Source organism: Bos indicus, chromosome 3 (assembly GCF_029378745.1).
Source record: "Bos indicus isolate NIAB-ARS_2022 breed Sahiwal x Tharparkar chromosome 3, NIAB-ARS_B.indTharparkar_mat_pri_1.0, whole genome shotgun sequence".
In the NCBI taxonomy this organism is placed as follows: domain Eukaryota; kingdom Metazoa; phylum Chordata; class Mammalia; order Artiodactyla; family Bovidae; genus Bos; species Bos indicus.
This window is the reverse complement of record NC_091762.1, coordinates 82,184,462-82,199,471: the sequence shown is the minus strand read 5'-3', so window position 1 is coordinate 82,199,471 and position 15,010 is coordinate 82,184,462. Positions and strand designations below refer to the sequence as shown.

General features: G+C 43.6%; 1 protein-coding gene and 1 non-coding gene across 5 annotated transcripts in view; one reads left to right on the top strand and one right to left on the bottom strand.

Moving 5' to 3' along the window:
* PGM1 (phosphoglucomutase 1) overlaps positions 1-15,010 on the top strand; it is a 67,968-nt gene that overhangs the window by 37,246 nt on the left and 15,712 nt on the right. For all 4 annotated transcript variants that reach the window (XR_011565850.1, XM_070786423.1, XM_019957324.2 and 1 more), the window contains exons 5-7: positions 2,661-2,851; positions 4,518-4,672; positions 8,705-8,820. Coding sequence is in view for 3 of the 4 variants with exons in the window: in XM_070786423.1 (XP_070642524.1) it covers positions 2,661-2,851; positions 4,518-4,672; positions 8,705-8,820 (462 nt within the window). In the remaining variant the exon portion in view is untranslated. The remainder of the gene's footprint in view (positions 1-2,660; positions 2,852-4,517; positions 4,673-8,704; positions 8,821-15,010) is intronic.
* Positions 4,068-4,140, bottom strand: TRNAC-ACA (transfer RNA cysteine (anticodon ACA)). The gene has a single exon. It is a non-coding gene; the product is annotated as a tRNA-Cys (tRNA).

Here is a 15,010-nt window from a genome sequence, read left to right as displayed (position 1 = left end):
AACTGTAGGCAGCAAAAATTCCTCATGGTAAGGTAGTGTGACGGTCAGTGTTTCCACATTAAGCAGCAGGTTTTGAGTAACATGCAGCTATTTTTGTGGACTCTCCCTCCCCCTCAGAAGATGCCTTGGATTCTTCCTGAACACCCCCATCTATTCCCAGGGGGAGCCATGGTTTGCTAGATCTGATAAATGTGCTCCTGAGCCCCACACCCCAGTTTCCTGTTCCCACACGCGCCTTTTCTTAGAAGCTGACCAGAGCACGCCGAGGGTTCAAGTCAGGAGCAACAGGATGTATGTCTCTCCCTCTTCTTCCTCTGTGGGTTTTGTGGCCAGATCAGTAGAGGTGGCAGCCGTCACCGAATCAGAGCCGTGAGGTTCTCTTGATGTAGGAATATGGGAACTCCTGAGCCCTTGGCTTGTCTATTTGTTTTGTAATAATTTGGAAGTTTAGGATCTTTTTCTTAAAAATATATTTATTTGTTTCTTATTGTTGGCTGCATCAGGTCTTACTTGCAGCACATCGGGGCGTTCCTTGTGGCACGCAGGTTTCTCTCTAGTCGTGGTGGGAGGCTCTCTAGTTGAGGTGTGCAGGCTCAGTAGTTATGGCACGTGGGCATAGTTGCCCCGCCACATGTGGGATCCTGGTTCCTCGACCAGGGACCAAACCCACGTCCCCTGCATTGGAAGGTGAGTTCTTAACCACTGGACCACCAGGGATGTCCCTAGAATTTTAGAATCTTTGAGTGGCAACGATTTTCCCTGGTGCTGGAATCCATCTGCCTGCCTAGTTGGGGAAGACTTTCTGCCTGTGCTTGAACCATTCCTATGATCCTGTCCAGGTCCTTCTGTTACACTGCAAAATCTGTTAGAAAACTTCTCCTGGTGGCCTGAGATGGTCTATCTCTGGAACTGCTTCCTTGGGTCCTAACTTGCCTCTGGAATCTCACAGAATGGGCCTCCGTTATTCAGACAAAGGCCATTCTGACTTTTCAGAACATTCAGCAGCCATGCATTGAGTAGCTACTACATGTATGCTTGGGGGTGTGGGTGTAGTCAGGGATTCTGTAGACAATGGCACCCCACTCCAGTACTCTTGCCTGGAAAATCCCATGGACAGAGGAGCCCGGTGGACTGCCGTCTATGGGGTCGCTAAGAGTTGGACACGACTGAGCACCTTCACTTTCACTTTTCACTTTCATGCATTGGAGAAGGAAATGGCAACCTACTCCAGTGTTCTTTCCTGGAGAATCCCAGGGACCGGGGAGCCTGGTGGGCTTCCGTCTATGGGGTCGCACAGAGTCAGACACAACTGAAGCGACTTAGCAGCAGCAGAAGCAGCAGACACTTCCTTCAAAGAGCTTGTGATGCTTGGGGAGATGAAGTGGCTAAGAAACCAACCACTGCCAGGCCAACAAAATGAGGGTTAGATAAAATTTCAAGTATTCTCCTTGGGGTGTGGAGGAAGGCGCAGTTTGACTGAAGGTATCAAGACAGGTTTCTTGGAAGAAGTGGCAACCAATTCAAGCTTTTATGAAAGAAAGATGTAAGGTGGTGGAAACTCCAGTGATGGTTATGCCCAGCTGAGGCAGTGGCTGCAGCCAATGCATAAAAGATGAAAAGGAGATGTCACATTAGGGGAATGAGCAAAAGCCTTGGTTGGCTCGAGTACGGGGCTTGTGATGGTGTATTTCCTAGGAGAAGCTGGTCTCCAAGCTGACGTCTTTCTGCAAGGCTTTCAGTTGTTCCTCAAGAGTCTCAGTTTCTATGCCCCTCATGGCTCTGGCTGCCTTGTCCTCATTCTGGGGTGTGTCAGTAGCCTCCTTAGCATGCCCCCAGTGGGAGACACGTATTCTATATTGTCCTGACCTCTGCCGCATATATTGGAACCTTCCTTGGTTGAAAGCATTTAGAGATGATCGTAGCACTAAGTGTCACTGTGAAGTATGTGACGGGTTTGCCCTGTTGTGTGTTGTTACTGTGTTTTTGTCTGTATTCTTTTAATCAGCTTGTTGGATAGCTTGATAGAGGAGAAAGATTAGGACTCTGAATCCTAGCTCTCACTCCTACTATCTGTGTAAGTTTGGGCAAATAGCTTCCTCTCAGAACCTCAGTTTTCTTATCATAAATTGGAGGTGGTAATCATAATACACAAGCCTTTATAAAATATGGGCTGTTGCTTGTTCTTGGTGCCTCATCTCTATTAACTCATTTAATTCTCACATCTACCCTGTAAAGGTAGCTTTACTATTATTATTCTCATTTTGCAGTTGGCATAGATGGAAGCACAGCAGAGATATTAAATAGCTTAAATAACTTTCCCCAAAATGGTAGAGCCAATAATTGACAGCTGAGATCTGAACCCAGATACTCTGATTCCAGAGTCCAGGTTCTTAAAGCGCTAAGTTGTAGCACCTCATGGGCCTTTTTGAAGGACTGAGGAAATGTTTAAGAAGCACCTGTGTAGCAGGATCTTCATAAAGCTTCGCTTCCTCCCCTTCTCCCACTCTTTCCTAATCCCTCATTATTCCTACTTGTAGAACTTTCTACTCCAGACTCTCTGCGGTTTGTGCCATTTTCCCTAGATTGCCTCTACCTAGTCCCCAGTCCTCACCTTCTGTAATCAGTTTCATTTCTGGTTCTTCATTTCATGCTCTGCATAGTTGTGGGACCATATGTGAAAAAAATCCTCTGTGAAGAACTCGGCGCCCCCGCGAACTCGGCAGTGAACTGTGTTCCCCTGGAGGACTTTGGAGGCCACCACCCTGACCCCAACCTCACCTACGCAGCTGACCTGGTGGAGACTATGAAGACAGGAGAGCATGATTTTGGGGCTGCCTTTGATGGAGATGGGGTGGGTAAAAATGCATTTAAGTGAACTCTGATGCAGGCCAGGCCTAATGTGCTAAATGGGGGAAAAGCAGGCCCTGCAGCCTGGAGTGCAGTCAAGCTCCGTCACTGCACCTGGAGTCAGGGCTCAATTATTAGAAGACCCTCTTGACAGGATGACTTGAAGTGGAACCATGTGTCTAGTGTTTGCTGAGGAGGGCAGGGTGATTAGGGCTTGGTTATCATGTCATGACTGATGCTCCATGAGCTGACTGGGTTCTCGATCTCCATCCTTAGGTAGATTTTTGCTCTTAGCCAGCAGCTGGATCCTTCTTCAATCTCTGGAAAGGGTTTTGGCCATATGATATACCCATCTATTCATTCACATTAGCTGAAAGATGAAACTATAATGAGAGAATTAACAGTTTATTCTTTAGCTACAGTTAATATTTGAAATAAACATGCTCTTTTATTTGCACTGGTGAATATGTAACAGACAAGGAGGGACAGTTTCTTAGAGATAGTAAACACTACACATATTTACTTGCTTAAAAATATATTTTGGTGGTTGCTATTGTTCTTTAACATCAGCTGGAATTCATTGTTTCCTATAAAATAGGTTTTCCAATATTAATATTTGGGGAATATTAATATTTGGGAAATAGCATAGGTTGGGACATTACCTGGTGGCTCAGTTGGTAAAGAATCCACCTGCCAGTGTAGGAGATGCAGGTTCGATCCCTGAGTAGGGAAGATTCCCTGGAGAAGGGAATGGCAACCCACTCCAGTATTCTTGCCTGGAAAATCCCACGGACAGAGGAGCCTGGTGGGCTACAGTCCACGGTGTCTCAAAAGAGTCAGACACGACTCAGTCACTAAACAAATGAACAAGCAGACTTTATTTTCAGTGTGTCTTTCTGTTGCAGTGCATCCTGGGTTTCCTCTTTACTCTCAGTTACTTGAGTACTTCCTGTGTATCAGGCACCAGGAGAACAGTGAGGTGACACCATATTTTGTTGGGTCCTGCACCAAATGGAGGTGCCAAGATTTAGGAGCCTTTCCTTGAGGAAATCTGCTTTTTCCTTGGAGAATGCTTGGTAGACCTGAAAGTGAAAGTGAAGTCGCTCAGTCGTGTCCGACTCATTGCAACCCCACGAACTGTAGCCTACCAGGCTCCTCCGTCCATGGGATTTTCCAGGCAAGACTACTGGAGTGGGGTGCCATTTCCTTCTCCAGAGGATCTTCCTGACCCAGGGATCGAACCCGGGTCTCCTGCATTGTAGGCAGATGCTTTACCGTCTGAGCCATCAGGGAAGCCTAGCAAGCTTTAAAGAGCCCACATTTCCTCTCACTGTGATCTCTGCTCTCTTCTGGGAGAGAAGAGAGGTGTTTGGTTCCAGAGTTTGGAGAAGGTCAGGGAGGTTACATTCAGCTGGCCTCTGGAGGGAGAACAGAGAATTCAGCCTGGAAGGAGTTTGCGCTTTAACTCAAAACAGTTTTAGCTCTTCGGCACGGAGGTGCCATTGGCCCAGCGGTACTGTACAGATCAATTAGGAATAAAGTCCAGTGTCTAGAACCCAGTATGAATAAATGTATCAGCTTTAAATTTTACAAAACCTCCATGTAAGATCGTTTGGTTTCTTCAGCACTTTGATTAAAAGATCTCTCTTTGAATCCCCCTTCTCCCAAAGGATCGGAACATGATTCTGGGCAAGCACGGGTTCTTCGTGAACCCTTCAGACTCTGTGGCTGTCATTGCTGCCAACATCTTCAGCATTCCATACTTCCAGCAAACTGGGGTCCGTGGCTTCGCACGCAGCATGCCCACCAGTGGTGCCCTGGACCGGTAGGTCTCTCCACTCCCTTGCTTCCCAAGCAGGCCCTCATAGCACCAGGAGCACCCTTCCTCCCCTTTCAGTTCAGACATCTGATGCATACATAGTGTGTTATCTAAGGGTTTTCTTTATGAAGGAATGGTGTCCTTTTTTCTGGATTGGATGTGCCCCACTGTGCTGCTTTAGCACTCTGCGTCTCTCCCATCCTGGCTCTTCTCACGCTGTGTGCTGATACTCTGTTTACTTGACTATCTGCCCTGTTGAACTCGAAACTAATACAGAGAAAAGAACGTCCTTGTCACTGTGCTAAACTCTGACTGATCACGGCGTGCCTGGTACACACACACACACACACACACACACACACACGCCTCATTTTAAAAAATGAATGATTGAATGTTAATGAATAAATGAATGGATGGCACTTCTGCTGTAGTCAAGACATCATTCTAGAGACTCACTTTCTCTGGGCAGTGTGCACAGAGTAGGGATGAAAGACTGATGTAAGATCAGTATTTCAACAGAACTTTTAAAAAAATATTCCCCATCCAGCCCCCATCAGATGCCCATACACACAAGCATAATAAATGTTCATTTATTCAAAATCTGAATAAACATAAAGCTAAAATAGTTTAAAAAATACATTCAGTTTTGGAGAAACAAGGAACCCAGTGACAGTAAACAGTTGGTATCTTTGACTTGCTTGTTTATTTATTGTATATCATCTCATTTGAAAAGGCTTTAGGTTAGCTTATGAGATCACATTTAAAACATCTGAAAAATGGAAGTCATAAATGAGCACAAAGCAGAGATGTTGACTACATCATGTTCAGATCAGATCAGTCGCTCAGTCGTGTCCGACTCTTTGTGACCCCATGAATCGCAGCATGCCAGTCCTCCCTGTCCATCACCAACTCCCGGAGTTCACTCAGACTCACGTCCATCGAGTCAGTGATGCCATCCAGCCATCTCATCCTCTGTCGTCCCCTTCTCCTCTTGCCCCTAATCCCTCCTAGCATCAGAGTCTTTTCCAATGAGTCAACTCTTCACATGAGGTGGCCAAAGTACTGGAGTTTCAGCTTTAGCATCATTCCTTCCAAAGAAATCCCAGGGCTGATCTCCTTCAGAATGGACTGGTTGGATCTCCTTGCAGTCCAAGGGACTCTCAAGAGTCTTCTCCAACACCACAGTTCAAAAGCATCAATTCTTCAGTGCTCAGCCTTCTTCACAGTCCGACTCTCACATCCATACATGACCACAGGAAAAACCATAGCCTTGGCTAGACGAACCTTTGTTGGCAAAGTAATGTCTCTGCTTTTGAATATGCTATCTAGGTTGGTCATAACATCATGTTAGGTGTCCAATAAATAGTTCCTGGATGAATGGGTAAAGAACAAGTGAATGAATGAAAGGCTGAGGCTAGGGAGGAAGAAGAATGTATGTACTTGGTTCTTATAATCATAACTATTGCTCACTAAACATTACCTTATGCTAGACACTAAGCATATATTTTAAGTCATTTAATTCTCAGATTGGCTCCATGAAGTAAATACTGTATTTAACTCCTCTTTACAGATGGGAAAACAAAAGGAAAAAGAAGTTAAATAATTTGCCCAAGGTGACCCAGCTAGTAAATGATAGAGCAGGATTTGAACCCAGAACCTTTGCTCCCAAACACTGGGATGTGCAGTGCAGTAGTTTTCTGGTGGGTGTGTGTGTGTGTGTGTGTGTGTGTTATAGAACTAGTGCTGACTTCACTTCAGCTAAGAAAGTAATGACTAATATCATATAGTAATTTGTAGTTGACACTTTTTTTTTTACATCCACTGTCTCAATTGATCCTCATAGCAGTCCTTATTTTATTTTTTTACTCGTTTTGGAGTATAGTTGATTTACATTATTGTGTTAGTTTCTGCTTTACAGCAAAGTGAATCAGCTATAATTAGATATAGCCAGTCTTTTTTAGATTCTTTTCCCATAAAGGTCATCACAGAGTATTGAGGAGAATTCTCTGTACTATACAGTAAGTCCTTATGAGTTATCTATTTTATATATAGTAGTATCTATATCGGAGAAGGCAATGGCACCCCACTCCAGTACTCTTGCCTGGAAAATCCCTTGGACAGAGGAGCCTGGTGGGCTGAAGTCCATGGGGTCGCTAAGAGTCGGACACGGCTGAGCAACTTCACTTTCACTTTTCACTTTCATGCATTGGAGAAGGAAATGGCAACCCACTCCAGTGTCCTTGCCTAGAGAATCCCAGGGATGGAGCCTGGTGGGCTGTCTATGGGGTCGCACAGAGTCGGACACGACTGAAGTGACTTAGCAGCAGCAGCAGTGTGTATATGTCAGTTCCAATCTCCCAATTTATCCCTCCCCAACTCTTTTCCCCCTTGGTAACCATAAGTTTGTTTTCCCATCTGTGACTCTATTTCTATTTTGTAAATAAGTTCATTTGTACCATTTTTTTTTTTTTACGATTCCACATGTAAGTGATATCATATGATATTTGTATTTCTCTGGCTGACTTACTTTGCTCAGTATGGCTATCTCTAGGTCCATCCATATTACTGCAAATGGCATTATTTTGTTCTTTTTTATGGCTGAGTAATATTCCATTTCGGAGAAGGCAATGGCACCCCACTCCAGTAATCTTGCCTGGAAAATCTCATGTATGGAGGAGCCTGGTGGTCTGCAGTCCATGGGGTCGCTAAGAGTCGGACATGACTGAGCGACTTCACTTTCACTTTTCACTTTCATGCATTGGAGAAGGAAATGGCAACCCACTCCAGTGTTCCTGCCTGGAGAATCCCAGGGACAGGGGAGCCTGGTGGGCTGCCGTCTATGGGGTCTCACAGAGTCGGACACGACTGAAGCGACTTAGCAGCAGCAATATTCCATTTATATGGTATTTGTACCACATCTTCTTTATCCATTCATCTGTCAGCCAGAAGAGTAGTTAGCAGCCGTTCCCAGGACTCCACAGCTACATCAGAGCTAGAATTAGACCCTGGTCCTTCTGCCTCCACATCCTCCCTCCAAAGCTGTGAGCTGGTTTGTGGCCACACTATTGTCCATTAGACTGATCAGGTCCTGAAATAGCTTCTGTGTAATCCAAAAATAGTCTAATTCCAATTTATGTGGATTATATGTGATAATCCACATATAGAATCACAATGGAAAATACTTCATTACCCAGAAAGAAACTTTATTTTCACAGTTTTAAAAATCATAATTTAATTTTCCTCAAATATTAGAATTGAAATATGATATTGTTTTGCTAGTGATAAGCATTTTGGGAAGCAAATCTCACTAAAAAGGTGAATGAAATGTAGGTAACTCTTCCTGTTCAAAGGGAAAGGAATCTAAAAAAAGAGTCCCTCAAAAGTTTCAGATAGAGTAAGGATAATATAGGGAGAAGTAAAAGATGTGTTGCAGGGGACAGGGGACCACGGATTGGTGTGGATGCAGCTAGAGCTGACAGGAGCCCCCGGGCCCTGTCCTCGCGGGGCCTTCCAGGGAATGAAAGGAGCACTGACCAGATCGCAGGCAGTGGTCATCCTGGCTGTGTGACCTTGGACTGAGTCACGTAACATTCTGGGTCCTGTTTCTTTCTCTGTGAAATACTGACCTTCCAGACCCAATATCTTCTGGCTCTATAATTATAGGTGCATCGAAACATCATTGTTTTGTTCATTATGGAATGGTTATAAATGCTGTCTGTATCCAAAACACATGGGTTTAAATAGCCCCCCAAACAGTTTTGTCCATTTTGCCACTGTTACTTCTTCTAAAATATTAAATTCAGTGACCTGAATTAATTCTTTCTTCGTACTCTGCTCCCCCTCCTCTGACTCCACATATAATAGCCCATTGTGCATGAGTTTTTTCATACGATTTTCCACCAATCTTAGAATTATGTGTACCTCTGAGCAATGCTAAGTGGGAACCCTTGATTACAATAACGGTTGCTATTTTCCATCCCTCACATGGCTACCCTAGCAGTCCTGCTGTGATGTAACTTTGATTTCATGCCTTTGAAGGGTGGCTAATGCTACAAAGATCGCTTTGTATGAGACCCCAACTGGCTGGAAGTTTTTTGGGAATCTGATGGATGCAAGCAAACTGTCCCTTTGTGGGGAGGAGAGCTTCGGGACTGGTAAGTATGCAGCCTTGAGCTGTTTTTTTCCCTGTAAATGCTACTTGCAGTGAAAGCTTAGACTGCTAAAGCAGCACTGAAATAGCAACGGTAGCTGATATGTCCTAAATCAAGATACAGCTTATTTATAACAACCCTGATGGAGTGTACACATTTGAAAAAGCAGCGAGCACGTTCCACCGGGGAAGGTTAATTTTACTTTCGGAGGATCACATCTACCAAGGCAGGAAGTTTGGGCAGCGTGGCCATTGAGTCTGTGGGGATTAAACAGAATGATAAACACATTTTTCTCCCCTTAGTGGTCAAGGAAACCTTTATAAATGTTTTTATTTCTAGGAAGAAATATGGTGGAGTGAGTCAGTTTTTCGTTTTTATTTAAGAGACGTTTTCACCACAGTGTTAAATCTTCTTCTTTAATAGGCATATGTTTTCTGTAGCAACAGGTTGTAATTTATTAAGGTTATGTGGAGGGAGACCATTAGGGTGGAACTGAGTTGCTAGGTAATCAAGAAATTGGCCATGAAGCTCTATATGTGAATTGTGGTGCAATGAAAGAGAAGAACATGGTATGCTTAGGGGATGTCCCACGATCCTTAGACCCCACTTTCCATGTTCTCCCTTCTTCTTTGTAAGTTTTTAAAAGTTTAATTTATTTTTAATTAAAGGGTAATTGCTTTCAATGTTGTATTGGTTTCTGCCATACAACACATGCTTTCCCTCCTTTTCTATGCCTTTCCAGTATGGACTTGAAGTCCCACTTCCATGACCTTCCCAATGACCCCATCCTACATCAGTCTCTCTCTTTTCTAAACATTCATTCAGGCTTGTGGCCCTTTCCCCAGGGTGGTCTCCAGCAGCCAGGTTGCAAAGTACTTCAGTGGCCATATTTCCTCTCCTCCTATTGCCTCTACCCAATATTTTGAAGTAAAAGAACCAATCTTCTTGATCCTCAGTACTCTTCTTCCACCCTTTGTCAAAGAAAAATTCAAAATCTATCAGCCTTGCCATTGAGTTGCAATTCATGCTGGTTAAACAGAATAAAAGGCTGATTTCTTTTCCTATAAATCCTAGGATGGGGTAGATGTTGTTGTTGTTCAGTCGCCCGGTCGTGTCTGACTCTTTGTGACCCCATGGACTGCAGGATGCTAGGCTTCCCTGTCCCTCACCATCTCCCAGAGTTTGCCCAAGTTCATGTTCATTGCATTGGTGATACCATCCAGCCATCTCATTCTCTGACACCCTCTTCTCCTTCTGCCCTTGATCTTTCCCAACATCAGGGACTTTTTCAATGAGTTGTCTGTTTGCATCAGATGACCAAAATACTAGAGCTTCAGCTTCAGCATCAGTCCTTCCAGTGAATATTCAGTGTTGATCTCCCTTAAGATTGACTGGTTTGATCTCCTTGCTGTCCCAAGGACTTTCAGGAGTCTTCTCCAGCACCTTAGTTCAAAGGCATCAATTCTTTGGCATTCTGCCTTATTCAGCTCTCACAACCATACATGAGTACTGGGAAGACCATAGCCTTGACTAAACAGACATTTGCTGGCAGAGTAATGTCTCTGCTTTTCAACACACTGTCTAGGTTTGTCATCGCTTTCCTGCCAAGAAACAAACAGCTTCTGATTTCATGGTTGCAGTCACTGTCAGCAGTGATTTTGGAGCCCAAGAAGAGGAAATCTGTCACTACTTCCACCTTTGCCCCTTCTATTTGCCATGCAGTAATGGGCCTGGATGCCACGGCTGTAGATTTTTTAATATTTAGTCTTAAGCTGGCTCTTTGACTCTTCTCCTTCACCCTCATCAAGAGGCTGTTTAGTTTCCTCTTAGCTGTCTGCCTTTAGAGTGGTATCATCCGCATATCTGAGGTTGTTGATGTTTCTCCCACCTATCTTGATTCCAGCCTGGAACTCATCCTGCCTGGCATTTCTTATGATGTGCTCAGTGTATAGGTTAAACAAACAGGTGACAGCAGACAGCCCTGTCGTACTCCTTTCTCAATCTTGAACCAATCAGTTGTTCCGTACAGGGTTCTAACTGTTGCTTCTTGACCCACATACAGGTTTCTCAGGAGACAGGTAAGATGGTCTGATATTATCATCTCTAAAAGAGCTTTCCACAGTCTGTCATGATCTACAGAGTCAAAAGCTTTATTGTAGTCAGTGAAACAGAGATAGATGTTTTTCTGAAATTCCCTTGCTTTTTCTATATAATCCCTCAAATGTTAGCAATTTGATCTCTAGTTCCTCTTTCTTTTCTAAACCCAGCTTGTACATCTGGAAGTTCTTGGTTCACATAATGCTGAAGCCTAGCATGCAAGATTTTAAGCATGACCTTACTAGCATGGGAGATGAGTGCAATTGTTCAATGGTTAGCACACTCTTTGGTACTACCTTTCTTGGGAACTGGGATGAGAATTGACCTTTTTCAGTCCTGTGGCCTCTGCTGGATCTTCCTGATTTGCTGACATAATGAATGCAAAATCTTTATGGCATCCTCTTTTAGGGATTTGAATAGTTCTGTTGGAATTTCATCACATCCACTAGCTTTATTAACAGTAGTGCTTCTTAAGGCCCACTTGACTTCACACTTCAGAATGTCTGGCTCTGGGTGACTAACCACACCATCTTAGTAATCTGGTTCATTAAAATCTTTTTTATACAGTTCTTCCAGGTATTCTTTCCATCTCTTCTTGATCTCTTCAGCATCTGCTGGAGGAGGAAATGGCAAACCACCCCAGTATACTTGCCATGAGAACCTCATGAACTGTATAAAAGGGGTGGGCAGAATGAACTAATAAATTTGAGATGCCCAGTGACAAAATTCTAAGTGATTTAATACCCTTGAGGAAGTGATGTTACTTCTTGGTAATGAATTGGCTTATGGAATTGGAGGGTATTAAGAATAAGTTTCGGAGAAGGCAATGGCACCCCACTCCAGTACTCTTGCCTGAAAAATCCCATGGATGGAGGAACCTGGTAGGCTGCAGTCCATGGGGTCGCTGAGAGTCGGACACGGCTGAGCGACTTCACTTTCACTTTTCACTTTCATGCATTAGAGAAGGAAATGGCAACCCACTCCAGTGTTCTTGTCTGGAGAATCCCAGGGACAGAGGAGCCTAGTGGGCTGCCGTCTATGGGGTCCCACAGAGTCAGACACGACTGAAGTGACTTAGCAGCAGCAGCAAGAATGAGTTTGGAGGTTGAACAATGTCTACAAAAAAGGCTACATGATTTCCCAAGGTCTAGGTCTTTGGTCAGAGATATCAAGGCTACTGCTTAGTTCTGTCCTACCTCATAAAATATGGATGGTGCCGTATTACTCCACGGGATGCCAGATGACTACCCACTGGACCTGTGAGGTGGTCTCTGCCTGTGAAATCCCCTCAGTGTTATCCAGTGCAGGTTGGGATCAGTCATTCTTCCCTATGGGTGAAGCTGTCACTGAAGGCAGGTACCGTGTCTAAACCTTTGGTTTCCTGACTCCATGTACCTATTCCAGTGCTGAGCCTAATGAAAAGAGAAAAGTCTAGAACAAGGTCTTCCTGTGTGTTTGGATGTGTGGAAAGATACTAGTTCCATGAAGATCAGAAAACTTGGAATACACCTCTCTGTCTTGGACATTCATGATGATATTATCATTTGAAGATTCCAAAACATTCTGCCATAAGGAATCCAGTTTGCACGGTTTTATGTAAACATTGTTAACTGCAATATCTCTTTTTTGTGGTATGTTTAGTAACACATTGCCCCTCAGACCCATGTGGATAGCATTGGGCAAGGCGAATCAGAGTCCTAGGGCCAAGTCACCATCTAGGTGTTGCCTGGCTGGGAACAGGATTGAAGACAGGGTGCACAGGCTGCTCCTGCCTCGCGTGACAGGCCTTCAGATACCGGAGGGCAGTTCTCAGGTCCTCTCTTTTCCCGACCACCCATGCCTAGTCCTCCAGTCATCCCTCACTTCATATTGTTGATATACCTACCACTGGTTTCTGAATGTTTCCCCATTCACCAGTGCCCCTCATAGAAGATCATGTCTAGAACTGAGCCCAAATCCTCCAGGGCTGACTTGACAAGTAGAGAGTAGATGGATGACTATTTCTAGAGAACTGGACCCTGTACATTTCTTGATATGACTTTCATTTATGTTAGCTTTTTGGACATTTCATAACACTGTTTAGCTCATTTAATGTTGTAGATAATTATACCCCTTTAAGCTTCTACTCAGTAGCATTTGCCAAGAAAAGTCCCCAGATTACATTTGTGGAACTGATTTCTTTGAACCCAGGCATTAGACTTTAAATTATTCCTTGTTAAGGCTTGTTCTTATTTATTTATTTATTAACCCATCATCAAATACTAAGTGCCAACCATGGTTTTATCTTCCCTTTGATATCTTTTATATCAAAAGAAAGGATTCATCCTGAGAAAAATCCACAAACTTGTTCTCTCTCTCTTTGAAAAAAAGACAATTGTTCCATAATATTTATGAGAAAAACATTTACAAAGCCAGGCTCATAGCCATGGATCACCACTGCTGAGTGAGCGCAGCTGAACTTACTTAACTGAACTTCTGATCTACTTGTTTAGAGAGGAGTTAGATTCCACCTGCTATGTCCCTTGTTGGCAAATGTTTCCAACAGTTCCTTTACAGAGTGTCTCAGGATGGACATTAGTGATCCTACAAGCTTTGAAGTATTTGAATTCTATAGCTTAATTGAGTGCCAGGTCATTTATTTATGTGTTTTTCTAAGTTAGAGTAGAGGTAATTTCTCAGGAAAGCCTCCCTAACTTTCCAGAGTGGGTCAAATCCCCTTATTATTAGATCTCACAGCACCACACACCTCTCCTTCCTTGAACATAGTACAGCTGTAATTTTACAAGTATTTACAATTATTTGATTAATGTCTGTTGGTTCCACTATACTGTAAGCTCCATGAGGACAGGAGTCATATTTGTCTTGTTCTCCACCATATCCTCAGAGCCTGGTATAAATCCCAGAATATAATAGGTGTTCAGCAAACACTTGTTGAATGAATGAGAGAACACACTATTCACTTGGCACCCCCCATTCACACAAACCAGAGCCCTGGTGTAGGAAAGGAAAGGACTTTAAACATTATGCAGTGTAGTTTCCTGTGTTTTGATGGAGTCATGAGTGTCTAGTTGGTGCTCTTCTGCTTAGACACTCACCTCTGGCAGAATCTGGGACTCTTGCTGGGACTCAGCACCACTCTACTCCATAGTACAGAGCTGAGGACCCACGGTCTTTGCAAGACAAGATGACCTTTTATAAAAGAAAAGGAGAAATTTACTTGCAAAGAGGTGCAAAAGAGTCAGACTTCACAAGAACTGGCTCATCAAATAAAATAAATCACTAGCATTTAAATGCACAAGCTGTAAGATTACTCTTACCAAGTACATGGTAGTCTGTTCATGGTGGAGAAACAGCGACTGTCTCACGTGATTAGTGTGGCCACCAAGGCTATGACACTCATCAGTGTCACAAATGCCAGGGATGAAGGTGTTTTTGTTATGGTACCAGAACGGGACAGGGTGAACTTCCTATTTTTGGTTGACCTCATGGTACAGTTATTTTCCTCCTGAATTGTGGGTGATGATGCACATGTTTATACACAATGGTAGAGGGAAATCTTGAATTCTTGGGAAAACGGGAAGAAACGTGAAGTCACTGAATAAACTAGAATGTCACTGCTTTTGAAATTCTTCCTTGGGAAAAGGAGGGAGAGGGCATGGAATAGAGGGATAGGAAACCAGGTTGAGGAGTAACTTGGTATCATATGGAAATAGGCCAGTAAATTCTGATCTGGCCCAGTCTAGAGGTTAGCAATATTTTTCTCCCATCTCATCTTGAAAAGGTTCTAGAGATGATATATATTATATGGGAGTGGTCTCTTAAAGAAGTACAGCATTCATGCTTTGCAAATTTCCTTTAATTTTAATTTCTTATGAAAAACTCTTCATATTTATACTTCATCAGCTCATTCCTCAAATGTTTGTTGAGCTTTGGCTCTGTCCCAGATACTGAATTAGGTTCTGGGAACACAGTGGTAAGCACAGCTTCCCTGTGGAGGGCTCCACGGACGCCACATTTGAGGAAGGAAGTCAGACCCTGGCCAGGTTATCTCAAGGTGCAAAGCAATAGAATCTGAAGTACAGAATGTGCCAGGGAC